The sequence below is a fragment of the Mustela erminea genome, chromosome 20 (assembly GCF_009829155.1).
Source record: "Mustela erminea isolate mMusErm1 chromosome 20, mMusErm1.Pri, whole genome shotgun sequence".
NCBI classification, from domain to species: Eukaryota; Metazoa; Chordata; class Mammalia; order Carnivora; family Mustelidae; genus Mustela; species Mustela erminea.
Genome location: NC_045633.1, coordinates 7,985,451 through 8,001,402, shown reverse-complemented (window position 1 = coordinate 8,001,402; position 15,952 = coordinate 7,985,451). Strand labels below are relative to the sequence as shown.

The 15,952-nt window shown below is 40.0% G+C and overlaps 1 protein-coding gene across 2 annotated transcripts in view; it reads left to right on the top strand.

The window, feature by feature from the left end:
* Nucleotides 1–15,952, top strand: part of REXO5 (RNA exonuclease 5) — a 67,531-nt gene that overhangs the window by 30,648 nt on the left and 20,931 nt on the right. Inside the window, exons 1-10 of one of the 2 annotated variants that reach the window (XM_032327469.1) lie at nucleotides 28–165; nucleotides 378–519; nucleotides 5,385–5,497; nucleotides 7,361–7,487; nucleotides 8,591–8,687; nucleotides 10,704–10,847; nucleotides 12,895–12,983; nucleotides 14,194–14,309; nucleotides 15,062–15,200; nucleotides 15,346–15,440. In XM_032327469.1, the coding sequence (XP_032183360.1) occupies nucleotides 382–519; nucleotides 5,385–5,497; nucleotides 7,361–7,487; nucleotides 8,591–8,687; nucleotides 10,704–10,847; nucleotides 12,895–12,983; nucleotides 14,194–14,309; nucleotides 15,062–15,200; nucleotides 15,346–15,440 (1,058 nt within the window). In that variant the 5' untranslated portion in view covers nucleotides 28–165; nucleotides 378–381. Of the gene's footprint in view, nucleotides 1–27; nucleotides 166–377; nucleotides 520–5,384; nucleotides 5,498–7,360; nucleotides 7,488–8,590; nucleotides 8,688–10,703; nucleotides 10,848–12,894; nucleotides 12,984–14,193; nucleotides 14,310–15,061; nucleotides 15,201–15,345; nucleotides 15,441–15,952 lie in introns of those variants that run through there. The other variant, XM_032327468.1, reaches the window with a different exon arrangement.

Here is a 15,952-nt window from a genome sequence, read left to right as displayed (position 1 = left end):
GCTGTGTGCCGGGTTTCTCTTCGGTGTTCTCGGGGTTCGGGGGCGCGGGGAGTGTTTTTTTGCAGGGAAGTCGTCTTGGCAGCAACTTTTTCCCTCTTTTTCAACGGGCGGAGGCGCGTTTGCGCCGTTGGGGAACCGTTTCGAATCCGGCCTCCAGCGCGGACGGTAAAACCGTTGGTGTCGGTGCGGTTTTCTCCGCCGCGGCGCAGGGAGGATAGTTAGCGCTCTCGCTTCTCCGGGAGGGTTGGGAGAGCTCCGTGCACTGAATTTGGGAGAGGATCTGAGGAAGGCTGTAGGCTGTCGAAGCCCCGCCTGCTCACCCGTCCGGAGGCGGCGTTTCCTCAGCTCTCGCCGGTCTCGCTGGTCTTTCTCCACAGCCGCATGGATCCTGAGAGGGAGAGGAGCGGGGGGCACCCCAAGAAGGGCAGGAAGAGGAGGAGGGCCCCGAACATGCTGGTCGGGGCGGCTGAGGCGATGAGAGCCCGTCGGGATCTGGAGGAGAGGCAGCCCGAGGCCAAGGTGAGTAACGAGGAGCCCCAGTGGGCGGCCCGGGGAGGTTCGGAGGGGCCAGGCCGCCCCCCAGCCGCCTTCCGGGCCCTGCCTGCCCTGGAGGCGGAGGGTTAGCCTCATCCACCCACTGTCCTTTCGCAATCCTGCTTTCCAGTCCGTAAAATGGGAACGATGATGTTAATGCCACCTACCTCAGGGCTGATATGGCTCTTTTTAAAACTGGTGTGGTGCTTGGGACCCAAAAAGAATGTTCACTCAAGAAATGCTTAATTGAGTCTTTTGTATATATGCCAGTTCAGGGGATATCCCAGTGCACGGACCCAAAAGTCCCTGCCCTCGTGCAGTTTACATGCCACGCCAGTAAGGGAATAATAAGGCTGATGAGCGTCCCTGCGCTGTATTGAGAATTAAATATACGTGGTCCATCCCTTCAGTTATGAGGTTTCTGTTGTCTCTCCTGTGCTGGGCACTGCCCTAGGCAGTTGAGGAACGTCAGTGAATAAAGAGGTTACTACTTCGTTCCAGTGTAAAGAGACCGAAGACAGACAATACATAGAAATCATACACAGGTTTCCCCCACTATAGGAAAGTAGCAAAGAAGCATTTATTGATTTATTGATTATGGGGGGTGATGGGGATTGGAAGCGTTTCCCGACTCCCCAAAATACCTTTGTTGGGTTTTCTCGTATCTCAAGACAGATTTTGCTACTTGATGCACAAAATCAAGATAAAGCGCAGATTTTCACTGACACAATTCAAAGCTATGGGGGCTTCATGCTTAGTGTAGTTCTTGGGGAAGGAGCTTGGCTGTGCCACTTTGCTTGGGGTGTGCTGCTTTTATAATTGGTTTGTTGTGAAACAAATGCTGAAGGTAAAAGCGAAGAAAGGCACAGTGCTAACAGGTCTCTTGTAAAAGGGAAGTGGCAGGACACAAGCTTTCAGAAAGCTGGGGATACCTGTAGGATGTAAAATGGGAAATAGTGCTTTGAAAAAAAATTTTTTTTAATTTAAAAGGGATTCTTTTTTTGCCTATCAAATTGGCAAAACAACTTCTTAAAGGTTAATATGGTGAAAGTATAAGGAGATAAACCATCTCATCACTCTTTTATTTTGAAACAATCTGAAACTTGCAAAAACAGTACCAGAAACAACCCCAACGAGCATTTGAAAGTGATTGCTGACAATGCTCCCACCCATATTTAATATGTGTTATCTGTAAACAGTGCTGCATAACCACAATGCAACCATCAAAATTAAAAAAAAAAAATAACATGGATATATTGTTATCATCTTATTTTCAGACCCCATTCAAGTTCCTCATTTGTTCCAGTAATACCCTTTTTAGCAATAAGATCCAGTCTAGAACCATGTGTTACATTTAGTTGTCTTGTCTTCAATCCATACAATTCTTTAGTCTTTTCATTGACATCTATGGCCTTACTACTCATTTTTTTTTTTTTTTAAGATTTTATTTATTTATTTGACAGAGAGTTCACAAGTAAGCAGAGAGGCAGGCAGAGAGAGGAGGAAGCAGGCTCCCCGTGGAGCAGAGAGCCTGATGCAGGGCTTGATCCCAGGACCCCGGGATCATGACGTGAGCCAAGGCAGAGGCTTTAACCCACTGAGCCACCCAGGCGCCCCATTACTACTCTTGAAGAATCCTGTACCAGTTATTCTGTAAAATGTCCCTCAAGTTAGGTTTGTTTCTCATTGATTAATTTCAGGTTATACATGTTTGGCAGGAATATCACAGAAGTGACATTCTTTCTTTGTATTTTGTTAGGTTGTACATGATTTTATTTGTCGCATTCTTGTTTTCTTTTTCTCTAATTCTATGGAGAGATGCTTCCTTGTTAAACTTTTAATTCATTTTTTTATTAGTATGAGCTCATTGCCTATTTCATTCAATAAGTTATAATCCATTACTATATTTATTTATGGGATATATTTATATCCCATATTTGAACATTAAGCTAGCTTTTGTGTCCTTTGCACATGACCTCATAATTCTTTGAACATTTCCTTACTTTTTGCCACAAAAAGGTGTTCCAGGCTCATCTGTGCTTTTTCTGCCCCAGCGCTGGAATCAGTAATTTTTTGGGGGGGATGCTTGGTTCTTTTTAGTAGAGAATGACATTTAGAAACCCAAGGTTCTGGGTACTAGATGTGCTCAGTGCTATTGGGATGTCAATACCCCCAAAAGAAAGCTAGGAAATATGTATTTATATATCTGTATATGTATATACACACACATACATGTTTACATTTAAATATTTTTCTATCCATACATACTAAAATCTCTACTTGCAATGTGTTTCCACAAGGTTCATTCTTGCTTTCTCTCTCCATGTTTATAATTTCCTTCTCTATTCAGTGAGACATCTGTCATTACCTTCAGTATATTTGACCTGTTCTCCATGGTGCCACTGCCCCACACTCCCACACCCTCTTCACCTTGCTTGGGCTCTGTCGTCCTGCACCATGTGCCAGGCCACCCTGCTATGTGAATGCTCCTGTCACTACTGTGACAGGCTGCTATCCTTCATGTACATGGACACCCTCACCCTGTTCAGGCTCTGAATCTTGTGACAGGCCACTGTTGTCCCTCAGTATTGGTGCCCTCCTTTCCTTACATACTTTCTGATATCTGATACCAGCCCTCACTGGTGTCCACTGCCCACTGCATGGATGCCTTCATACCGCTCAGGTTTTGACACCCCACAATGAGCCATCCTTCTGCATGTATGCCGTGGGTTCCTACCCTTCCTAGCTCTCTCCCCTATAGCTTCCCTCCTTCCCCTACTCAGGCTCAGGCTTCCCTCCTTCCCCTACTCATACTTGGCAACCATATTTACTCACTGCCACATAGGCCCTACCTACCTCACTTAGTCTCACTTTATCAATCTCATGTTTTTGATTAGTAAAGATAAATTGGTATATTCTTTCAAAAATTAATAGTACTTGTCACAATTAAATAGTTGACCCTTGAACAACATGGGGGACTGGGGTGCCAAACCACCATCTACCCTCCCTGCCCTGTGCAGGCCAGAATCCATGTGTAACTTTTGAGTCCCCAGAAACTTAAGTACTTAAAGTCAGAAACCTTATCAATAATACAGGTAACCAGTACACCAAAAACCTTACTGATAACATAAACAGGTGGTTAACACATACTTTGTAAATTACATGTATTATATACTGTATTCTTATAATAAAGTAAGCCAGAGAAAATGTTACTAAGAAAAGCATAAAGAAGAGAATACATTTGGGGCACCTGGGTGGCTCAGTCATTAGGAGTCTGCCTTCAGCTCAGGCCATGATCCCAGGGTCCTGGGATCAAGCCCTGCATCAGGTTCCTTGCTCAGTGGCAAGCCTGTTTCTCCCTCTCCCAGTCCCCCTGCTTGTATTCCCTCTGTCACTCTCTTCTCTCTCTCTGTCAAATAAATAAATAATCTTAGAAAAAAAAAAGAGAGAATACATTTACAGTACTATACTATATTTACCAGAAATGAGCTACGTATAAGTGGGTCTACACAGTTTAAACCTGTGTTGTTCAAGGGTCAACTGTATGTGCTTATTTTGACCAGGAACTTACTGGAGAATTTATCCAGGTACACAGGAATGTTTGAAAGGATGCTTATGATACTGTATAATTTTTTTTAAAAAGTGTCATCAATAGGGAATTTTTTCCATATACGTTGTAAGTGTTGAGATAAATTTTACAGAATGGACTATTAAAATTGGTGTCTGTTACATTTAACTGATATGAAAAGATATTTACTGATTTTGGGGGGATGGGAGGGTTGCAGAGTTCATTACCAAACAGAATGTATACTCTAATTCTGTAGGGGCAGTATAATATAGAGATAAAGAATTAGGCCCTTTTTTTAGGAGGGAGAAGCTTTAGTGAACTCCCTGTTTCCCCAGAATAATGTCAGATTCCTTAGCTTAGACCGCATTGATCTATGACCTGACTTCCTCTTTTCTCTACTCACAGATCTCTACTGCACTGCAACATGCCATCTTGGTTCCAGCCAAACAAAATGACGTGTTTAGACACAATGTTCCCCCCTTTCAAGACAACCCCAGTATTTTTAATATCAGTGAAGCTATCCCGCAAACTCTCTAGTCCCCAAGGCAGTTAGGCTCTTTACTCCTATACTTTTATAATAGCACTTACCCACTTTGTATTGGAATTACCTATTTCTGTATTTCTTTTCTCTTAGTAGAATGAACTGGAGAGCATGCATCATGTTTCATTCATTCTGTTATCCCTAGCAAGAAACCAAGTATCTGTACTAAGGTTTCTTACCAATGTTTATTAAATATTAATAATGTTATATCACAGGTTGTTGTTTTAGACCTTCATTTCCAATTAATTAGATCCCTCCTTATATTTGCATATAATTTGCTTTGCTATGATCCTGTTCTCAATAGTCCTAATTTTTTTTGTAATATTTTGTTTCTCTATTAGAGAATGAATGGTGGGAGGGGCAGGAGAGAAAGAAAGAGACTCCCTGCTGAGCAGGAAGCCTGTTGAGGGGTTTGATCCCAAGACTCAGAGATCATGCCCTGAGCTGAAGGCGGATGCTTAACCAACTGAGCCACCCAGGCACCCCCAGTCCTAATTTTTTTTTTAAGATTTATTTATTTTAGAGAGATCGAGAGCAAGCATGTGTGCGGGGGAGGGACAGCGGAAGAGGGAGAGGAACAGACTCCCTGCTGAGTGGGGATTCCCAACATGGGGGGGGTGCTCAATCCAAAGACCCTGAGATAATGACCTGAGTCAAAATCAAGAGTTGGACGCTCGACTGACTGAGCCACCCTGACGCTCCAGTAGTCTTGATTGTTAATGACTTGATATATCTTTGCAGAAAGCCCGCTTATCTACCATTTTATTTGCTGAAAACTGTGAAGTAACCCATGACCAGTTATGTGAATTGCTGAAGTATGCAGTTCTGGGCAAATCCAGTGTTCCTAAACCCAGGTATGAGATGAACTTAAATGGGGGGTATAGACCCAAGGTTTCAAACTAGTGTATAGAGGGTCACATATTCCTTAATTGACATTATTTGTTTGCCATACAGAATGTCCTAAACTTTTTCTTTTTTTTTTAATGGCGGAGGAGGGGCAGAGGGGGAGGGAGAGAGAGAATCCCAAGCAGGCTGCAATCCCAGTGTGGAGCCTGATGCGGAGCTCAGTCTCATAACTCTGAAATGATGATCTGAGCTGAAATCAAGAGTCGGATGCCTAACCAACTGAGTCACCCAGGCTACCCCTACATTTTTTCTTTGCAGGTGTTGCCAACATTTAATTTGGTAATTCCTTTATTAAAATCCAGATAATTTATCTTTTCAAAAAATTCTTAAGATCTGGCAATTGTTCCTCTATTCCCAAATGGCAACAATTTGTCAAAGCCTTCCCCTTATAGATGGGGCATGTATACTTTAGTGTACCACTTACTGGTAAATAAGGCCTGTTTCCCTTATTTACATTATCTGTCTGGCTGCTTTTTGGTTTGCAACCCTCTTGGGAGCTTCCTGGGTATAAACTGATACCCAGCACACTTATTGAAGGGTAGGGAGAGACTGAAGAAAGAGGCAGGCTGCGCCAGGTTGCTAAGTGGCAGTTTTAATAAACCAAGGGAACTTGCATATAAGGCTTGTCTCTGGCAGGAGGAAGACAAATGGATTCCTACACGTGCCTGCCAAATCTTAAAAAAGTGTATATAGAAGCCTTAACTAGGTTCAGTCCTATGAACCACGCAGGTATTTTCAACACCACATCACTGTCTCAAGGCTGTGTCCTTGGAGCAGCCTCTGGGATCAGGAAAGATAAGCAGAACCCACATTCCAAGGACAGAGGAGAAGGGGTGAGGAGCCTTCAGGTGCTGGGGCCAGCTGACATATCTGCAGGCAGTCATGTCATTTCAGTGATCTTTCCCAACACCATTTAAAGGCATTTTGGTTTGTAACCCCTAGTCCACTAGGGGTTACCCAATTGAAATACCATGATCATGGATTAAGTATCCCAGTTCATCTTTTTTGTTCCTTTCACATTAAGAAACAAAGACAATTTTATTATTCTGATATCGTCAATGCCACTGTTAAATGTCTAAAGAAAATTGCTTTTGTATATGTACCAATAAAAATTTACAAAACTTTTCAGTTTTTCAGACATACCTATGTGAGAGAGATTGACTAGATAACTCAAAAGCCATCTTCTCCATTAACAAATATTACCAGTAGTCTGTCAATTTATCTGAAACTGGCTTTCTTAAAGCTAGTCATGTCATTATTAGCTTAGGAAGGACTCAGCAGGGGTGCCTGGGTGGCTCAGTGGGTTAAGCCGCTGCCTTCGGCTCAGGTCATGATCTCAGGGTCCTGGGATCGAGTCCCGCATCAGGCTCTCTGCTCAGCAGGGGCCTGCTTCCCTCTCTCTCTCTCTGCCTGCCTCTCCATCTACTTGTGATTTCTCTCTGTCAAATAAATAAATAAAATCTTAAAAAAAAAAAAAAAAAAAAAAGGAAGGACTCAGCAGCTAGGGATTTTGAGGATATGCCTTTGTAAAATGAGTTTATTTCCAATTTAAAACAAATCGTAATAGGATTTTAAATTTGAATACATTGTGTTTCCCTTGTTATCGTAATTGATTTGAATGCAGTAAACAATTATCTTATTTGAATTCTGTACAATAGTAGCTGTTCTTTGCTGGGCAGTCACTGAGTAATGGTAAATGGTAAATTTCATTAACTGTTGTTCACTACTTTTTCTTCCACACTTCCCTTTTGTATGTCTATACCTGACTTGATGATATCACCTTTAGCTGTATTGGTTTGATTTTTCAACAGCTGGTGCCAGCTTTTTCACCAAAACCACCTGAACAACGTGGTGGTTTTTGTACTGCAGGGAATGAGCCAGCTACACTTTTACAGGTTCTACTTGGAGTTTGGATTTCTCCGAAAGGCATTCAGACATGTAAGTTAAGAAAACTTTGTATTAGGGCCTGAGTTGAGTCCTCTCATCCAGAGACTAGTGCACGTCTCAAATTGCTCTCGGGCAACCTTATTGAACAAGCAGTAGAGGTTGTAGGAAGCAAGAAAGATTAAGATTCAGAGCTCTCCTGTTGAGATTAGGTTTGCCTCTGATTTTCTTTGATAATTTAGGCAAAATATTTATTACCAGATTACAGTCTATATATAGTTCCCAGGCTGATTCTTCCTATTTTATTCAGGCTATGATGTTTTTAAAAATTAAAAACTCTATGTAAGTCTGTGTTTTTTGGCCTCCTGACAACATCACAAAATTGGACATCCTTAGAACAGTATCTGGAGCTGAATAGCAGCTGTCATCTTTAGAAGAGGCATGTGCTCCCTGTTTTCCTTCCCATAGCCACCTCCAGTCTTTATTGGACTGTTTCATCCATTTACCTCTGAGGGATTTGAGTTGGTGAGTCCTAATCTCTTTGGGTCTCCATTTTCTTTTTTGCTTTCATTTATCAAAGGCTACATACATGCTAGGACCTACAACAATCATTCTGTGTGCATCATCTTTAATTCTTAAAGTACTTCTGTGAGAGATAAAAATATCTTCTATATGTGAGGAAACTGAATAACTTGTCCAGGTTATAGCTAGAAGTGGTGGAGCTGAAATTTCAGCACAGGTGAGCCTAAGGCTGGAGATCTCAACCTTTCAGCTTTGCTGTGTCATCTGTCTTAACTACCTGGCAAGCTGTCCACTAAAGTAATAGATACAGAAGTGCTTTGAAAAATATAAGGGACTTTCTTTTTCTTAGTTACACATTTGTGTAATGCTTGTTTTTGTTTCCGGCATGTAATCAGAACCAAAGAAAATATCTGGGAGTAGGATAAAGGTGGCTTCACTTACTTGGCCACTTTTTTTAAATTATTATTACCCAGTCACTTTTACACATTAAGGAGATAGTCCTCATTTTGTAATACAAATAGAATAGTTAAGGTCCAAACGTTTCTTAGTACTCAGCTGACAATAAAAGTGCAAGTCTTTGACAATATTTTAACTGCTTTCAAGCATTTTTATAAAAACTTGGTATGTACTTACAGAAATTCCGCTTGCCACCACCATCATCTAATTTTCTAGCTGATATCATTGGACTGCAAAAGAAGCAAACAACAGGAGATCTATCCAAGATGGTGGGAGGTATGGTTGTGACTCTAGTTTGATGATTTGCTCATTCTAAAAGACATTCTGGATATGCTGTGGGTTTATCGGTCAAGTTTATACTTGCAAACAACAAAGGTCAATTCTAACTACCTTAAACAGAAGAGCAGTTTTTTGTTTTTTTGTTTTGTTTTTAAAGAATAAAATGGATAAGTACCTAGGGAGGATAAAGAGCAGGAACCATATAGCCAATATTCATGTCCCAGGAGCCATCTGGTTAGGTGAGATAGAAAAGGCTATCCCTGCAAATCACTTAACATTGGACTCTTAGAAATTACTGTGAATAATTTTTTTTTTTAAAGATTTTATTTATTTGACAGACAGAGATCACAAGTAGGCAGAGAGTCAGGCAGAGAGAGAGAGAGGGAAGCAGGCTCCCTGCCGAGCAGAGAGTCCAATGTGGGACTCGATCCCAGGACCCTGAGATCATGACCTGAGCCGAAGGCAGCGGCCCAACCCACTGAGCCACCCAGGAGCCCCACTGTGAATAATTTTTAAACTGTCAGTGGGTCTTTGTACCTACGAGTGCACAGATGGGAAGGAAGGTCTTGCCTTTGACTAATGTAAAGGACATCCTTAATACTACCCACAGTGGGGAATAGGCAGAAGGTTTAGATGCCGGCCATCTAAAAGAGAACTATCCATGATGGCAGTGTTTTTCTTTTTTTTTTTTAATATTTTATTTATTTATTTGACAGACAGAGACCACACGTAGGCAGAGAGGCAGGCAGAGAGAGAGGGGAAAGGAGGGAAAGCAGGCTCCCTGCGGAGCAGAGAGCCCAGTGCGGGGCTCGATCCCAGGACTCTGGGATCATGACCTGAGCCGAAGGCAGAGGCTTTAACCCACTGAGCCACCAGGCACCCTGTGTTTTTCAAACAATGGGTTGTATCCATGAGAAAGTTGTAGTTAACCTTCTGTTTTCAGGTAAGTGATGCAATAGAAAAGAACTTGTTAGAGTTCATTAGATATAGTAAGGTAAGTATTGTTCAGTGATGCTTTTTTGTGTGTGTTCAGAAATAACTGAGTAGTTACATTGAGGAGACATGAAAAAGTGGTGAGGAGTAGCCAGGGATTCTTATCTCCTCTATCTGCTTCCTATTGAATTTTTTTTTTTTTTAGATTTTATTTATTTGACAAATCACGAGTAGGCAGAGCAGCAGGCAAAGGGGGGGGGGGGGAGTAGTCTCCCCACTGAGCAGAGAATCTGATGCAGGGCTTGATCCCAGGACCCCGGGATCATGACGTGAGCTGAAGGCAGAGGCTTTAACCCACTGAGCCACCCAGGCACCCCAACAGTCTTGAATTTTAGAATTACTTTTCTTTTGGCTCCCCATACCCAGTCTGTATAGCTCATTCCCTTGGTTCCCATGAATATCTATTCACTTGTCACTTTATCAGAGAGGTCTTCCCCGAATATAAAATATATGACGGTAATCCTTTTCCTGCCTCAGTCACCCTCTCCTCTTTTCCCTTCTTTATTTTTCTCTGTAGTCCTTATCTTTACCTGACATATTATATATTTTTTTATTGTCCCATCTTCCCAACTACTTTAAACAGAAAAGAATTTCTGTTTCAGAAACAATTTCAGTTCATGGAGAATTTTGTTGACTTTGTTCATTGAGGAATCTCAAGTGGATAGAATAATGCCAGGCATATAAGTACTTAGTAAAAATTTGTTGACTGAATTGAATTATTCTATCACTGTGTTCTATCAGTTTTTCTTGTGTACTCTTTTTTTTTTTCCTTAAGATTTTATTTATTTTAAAAGAAAGAGACAGAGTGCAAGCTGGATGGTGGTCAGGGGAGTGTGAAGGAGCAGAGGCAGAGGAATAAGCAGGCTCCATGCTGAGCACAGAACCCAATGGGTTGATCCCATGACTCTGAGATAACAACCTGAGCAGAAATCAAGTTGGACACTTCACAGACTGAGCCACTCAGGTGTCCCTTCTTAAACAGACATTCTGACATAAGTTTAATTGTTCTTTTTATTTCAGGGTCTTTACCTTCTGCGAGTTCAAAAGTCAGCGTCAACCTGCAGAATGACCCTGTTATTCAAAAGTATGGCTCTAAGAAAGTGGGCTTAACCAGGTGCCTTCTCACAAAGGAGGAAATGAAAACATTTCACTTTCCATTACAAGGTTGGTTTATATTTAATCTGATATTTACATTTATATTTGGTTTTATATATATACATACATACTTATTTTTATATATAAATGTATTTTTATGTTTAATCTGATGATATATTTAATCTGATATATATGTGTGTGTGTGTGTATATATATATATATATATATATATAAAATTTAGTTTGAAAATAGTATGTGTGGCACCGTCCATATCTGGAAACTTGTATCTTTCAGTTTATCCTACTTATTATTTTTTTAAGACTTAACTAGCAATTATTTTTTTTAGTGAAGTATTGGTGGTTGACACACAATGTTACATTAGTTTCAGGTATACAGCATAGTGATTTGACAGCTCTGTAATTTTGTTGTACTCAGTAAGTAGCTGCCGTCTGTCACCTTCATTTATTTTCATTCTAAAGGTATTCTGTATATGGATATGCAACATTTTATGCTTTCATTAGTTGATGGACATTGGGTTATTTCCACATTTTGGTTATTATGAATATACTATGAACATTCAGGTACAAGTTTTTTTGTGGACATCTGTTCTCATTTTGGGGAAATATATACATAGGTAGAATTGCTGGGTCATATGGTAATTGTTTAACCTTCTGAAGAACTATCAGACTTTTTCCAGAGCAGCTGCATCATTTTACATTCCCTCCAGCAATGTATAAGGGTTTCAGTTTCTGTACATTCTTATGAACAACTTGTTATTCTCTTTTTTATTGTATCTTTTAAGGTGGTTTGAGGCAATATATCATGATTTCAATTTCTATTTCTCTAATGGCTGATGATGTTGAATATCTTTTCATTTACCATCTGTAAAATGGAGTTAATAGCTCATATATCATGGTTGTTGAATCCCCAGTAGCTCGCCGTGATCGTATAGTGGTTAGTACTCTGCGTGAAAAGTTATTGTTTATTATTATTACTACTAATCATCTAGATAAGAGCAGCAAGTATAATGTCTCCCAGATTTGGGGATGCCTCTCTTTTCTGATCTAGACCATATCTTGATTCTTTTATTTGTAATTAGTTAGCAGTTTTGAGGTACTATGACACAGAAACTGGTCAAAGTTTCTCACACTGTACTTTGTTTCTTGTCACACAAAACCTAGGTAATTTTACTGTTTAAGCCTCTGTCTGAAGGTAGGAAATCTTCAATGGTTCAAACACTTTGGGAACTCTGCGCTGAATATTCCTTGTTATTAACTAAGGGTACACAATGGAAGGGGTACCTTAAGCCTGTAGGTGTGTTCCTATAGGGAATTTTCAGTCTGTGATTGCAAAAAAATGCAAGCGTATTCTGAGTAAAGATCTCAGGGAAGTCTCAAGGATAGAGTTGGGTGCAGAGGTATACATGGTGGCTATTACTCCCTGCCTACAGTGAAATCCTTTTAGATCTCTACTATGGTGGAATTTTGTTCCTACTTTTTCTTTATTTAGGAAGGAAAGATACTACATGTAGTTTCTGCATACTTTATTCATCCTCTTAGTGCCTACATGAAAAGGTCCAGTGACTTGGGATTTAGCCAAAATTTAGGTGTTTTTTTATTTTTTTGGTTTGGGTTTTTAGAAAGAGAGAGGGTGTGTGTGCACACAGGAGGAGGGACAGAGAGAAACTTAAGCATGCTCCACATCCATTGTGAAGCCCATGCAGGGTTTGATCGCACAATCCTGAGATCATGACCTGAGCCAAAATCGAGTTGGGTGTTTAACTGACTGAGCCACCCAGACGCCCCAGCTACAATTTAATTATAATCTCTTTCCTCATATGGAGGGAAAATTGTTACTTGGTAACTGCCATGATGTCTAGGCCCTATTATTCCCTATAAGGGCAGCCTGTAGTATTCTCCAAGAGTATAAAAATGAGCAGATGGAGAAAAACTTGAGGACCAACATTATCTCTCATATAATTTTTATATTTCAAGTGTCTAACAGAGAAGGTGTCCAGCAAATTTGGTATTTCGGTTTTCCCTTGGTGAATGAATCTAAAAGTATTGTTTATCTTCTCTAGTTTTAAAGGCAGATTTTTAGTTTCTTTTCCTCCTAGGTTTTCCTGACTGTGAAAACTTTGTACCTACCAAATGTAATGGTTCTGTGACAGACAGCAGTCCTCTCTTTGGACTTGACTGTGAAATGGTAAGTACTACTTTTAATGTTTCAACTGGAAGGTTACAAACTAGAGTCCAGTAGATGATTTCTTGAGTCTAATGCACTAGTGAACTAGTGCATTTAGTTCTACTATTTTGGTTTAAATAACTGAAAGTAGACCCTTTTACTCACATTTTAGAAAACTTGGATATTTGTTCCAGATTTATCAAGAATAAATATCACCCCCCCCAAAAAAAGAATAAATATCACATAAGTTTTCTAACTAGTTATGTTTAATCAAATCTCTGTCAATTACGTAAGTTTACTCTGTCTTTTGAACAGGTGTTTTGTTATTGTTCCCCTAGAGATTTTGACTCAATTACATGGGTTTGGCTAGTTTTACACATTTAAGATCAGAAGTAGGATTTCCCTTGGGCACCTGGGTGGCTCAGTGGTTTAAGCTGCTGCCTTCATCTCAGGTCATGATCTCAGGGTCCTGGGATCGAGTCCTGCATCGGGCTTTCTGCTCAGCAGGGAGCCTGCTTCCCTCTCTCTCTCTCTCTGCCTGCCTCTCTGCCTACTTTTGATCTCTCTCTGTCAAATAAATAAAATCTTTAGAAAAGAAAAGAAGTAGGATTTCCCTCAAGTTCCCTTTGTGTTTTACTGTGTCTCATTAGTAAGTCTCCTTCCAAAGACAGGGCATCCCCTATCAGTACTCAGGTACCAGTCTCTGTTTCTTAACAGAGTGGCTAAGAGCTAAAGTTTTCAAGTCTCATGTCAGAGTGTGTATGTATCCTGGTCTTAGCTATTGGTGTTGTCACCTTGGACAAATTCTGTAACCTCTCATTCTCAACTTCTCTGTCTGTGAAGTGGGGATAATAAGAGAGGTACCTCATCATGTTACTATGAGGTGGTGTATGTAGAATGCTAAGTATTGCATTAGATGCACTAATTAAAAATTACTTTCTTGTGGTACTCAGCTAATACGGGGATGTCATAACAATAAATGGTAAGATGATGAATGATGTTATTTCTATCCATCTTCCTTGAGCACATCCTTTTCAGAGCAATTAGATGAAATGTTCAGCAGTCTCTAGCTTTAATTTCATTCATACTGGGCTCTCTAGTTAGCAAAGGCTGTGCCATTGTTACTGGCACCCCAGTAGATTATAGTTCATGGCAGTTGAGATACTGTGAATAAGGAGAGCAAGCCAGAGCTTCCACAGTTCAGCAGTCTGACAATGGCCTGTTCTTTCAGTGCCTCACATCCAAGGGGAGAGAGCTAACCCGCATCTCACTGGTTGCTGAAGGAGGCTGCTGTGTAATGGATGAACTTGTTAAACCTGACAACAAGATTCTGGACTACCTCACCAGGTATTTTTCACCTTGCCTTCTGCCCTCCCTTATTAGTAGACCTAATTAGTATTCTTAGGGAACAGTCATTTGTGGCAAAGATGTATGTATAAGCATGTTTGTCACAATATTTCAAAAATATGGGAATATAAACATCTGAAAGTAGGGGATTGGTCAAACTCTGAAATCCACATAATGGAATACTCTAACCATTTAAAAGGATGTGTTGAAATAGATTTAGTGATGTGAAAACTTGTTAATGATATATGGCAAATGATAAAATCATGTTCAAAAATAACATGCATTATGATTGCATTTTTATAAAAATAAAATATATACATGGGCATGCCTGGATGGCTCATTCAGTTAAGCATCCGACTCTTGATTTCAACTTAGGTCATGATCTCAGGGTCTTGGGATGGAGCCTTGCATCAGGCTTCGTGCTCAGTGGGGAGTCTGCATGAGGATTCTCTCTCTCTCTTTTTCTGGTTCTCTTTTCTCTCTCAAATAAGTAAATCTTTAAGGTAAATCTGTCCACACACACATGAATATATGTATCCAAAAATATGAAAGGATATTTACTAAAATGTAAACAGTGATCATCTCTGAGTCATGGGATTTTGGGTTATTTTAAATTTCCTCTTAATCTGTATTTTCAACCTTCTTACACTGAGCATGTATTAGTTTTTAAAAATACTCTTTCTGAAATGACTTTCCAGGGAGGAAAACCTATTAATATCCTGACCTGTCCATTTCTGGTTTTTTATTAAAAGCTTTTCGGGAATCACAAAGAAGATTCTTAATCCAGTGACCACCAAACTCAAAGATGTACAGAGACATTTAAAAGCACTGCTTCCTCCTGATGCTGTGTTAGTGGGCCATTCCTTAGACTTGGATCTCAGAGCACTGAAAGTGAGTATCTGATTTGAGTTTTTCCACCTTATATGCCTTTTCCTTTTATTTCAAATCTAAAGTCTTGGATTCTTCTATTCCCCCAGTCCACTTGTTTTTTCCTTTAACATAGGATGCTACTCATTCTGTTCTCTTTCCTCCTCAGATGATACATCCATATGTTATTGATACATCATTGCTTTATGTCAGAGAGCAGGGCAGAAGATTTAAGCTAAAGTTCTTAGCCAAAGCTGTTTTGGGGTAGGTTGTTTGTATATTATAACATTGTCCTGACAAGTTGCCTGTAAGTTGACATATAATTTCTTATTTAATGCATATTGCAAAATTCAGGGTCTCTGTTCTCCCTCTTAATGTCTGTAAACATTATTCCTTTCATTTCTTGTGAATCCTGGGATCCCAATTCCAGAGAAGTAGGACTCAGAGATAAAGAAATTATGGAAATATAGAAGGGGTTTACATGCACTCTGAAGAGTTGATGGATAAACTAGACAGAACTAATTGAAAACTTAACCAGAATTTGAAGACATAATGTTCCTATATAGAATGTATTCTGTTATGCACAAACACTTGTGTACAAGGATGTTCATTATACTATGGTTTAAAACAGCCCAAAACTGCAACTATTCTCTAGGAGTGGTTAAATAAATTAAGTTTATCTGTATTATTGAATACTTTGTTATTGTTAAAAGAATGTTATGGGTCTATATCTGCTAATAAGGAAACCTCTGAAAGTACTACTGAGAATAAAATGG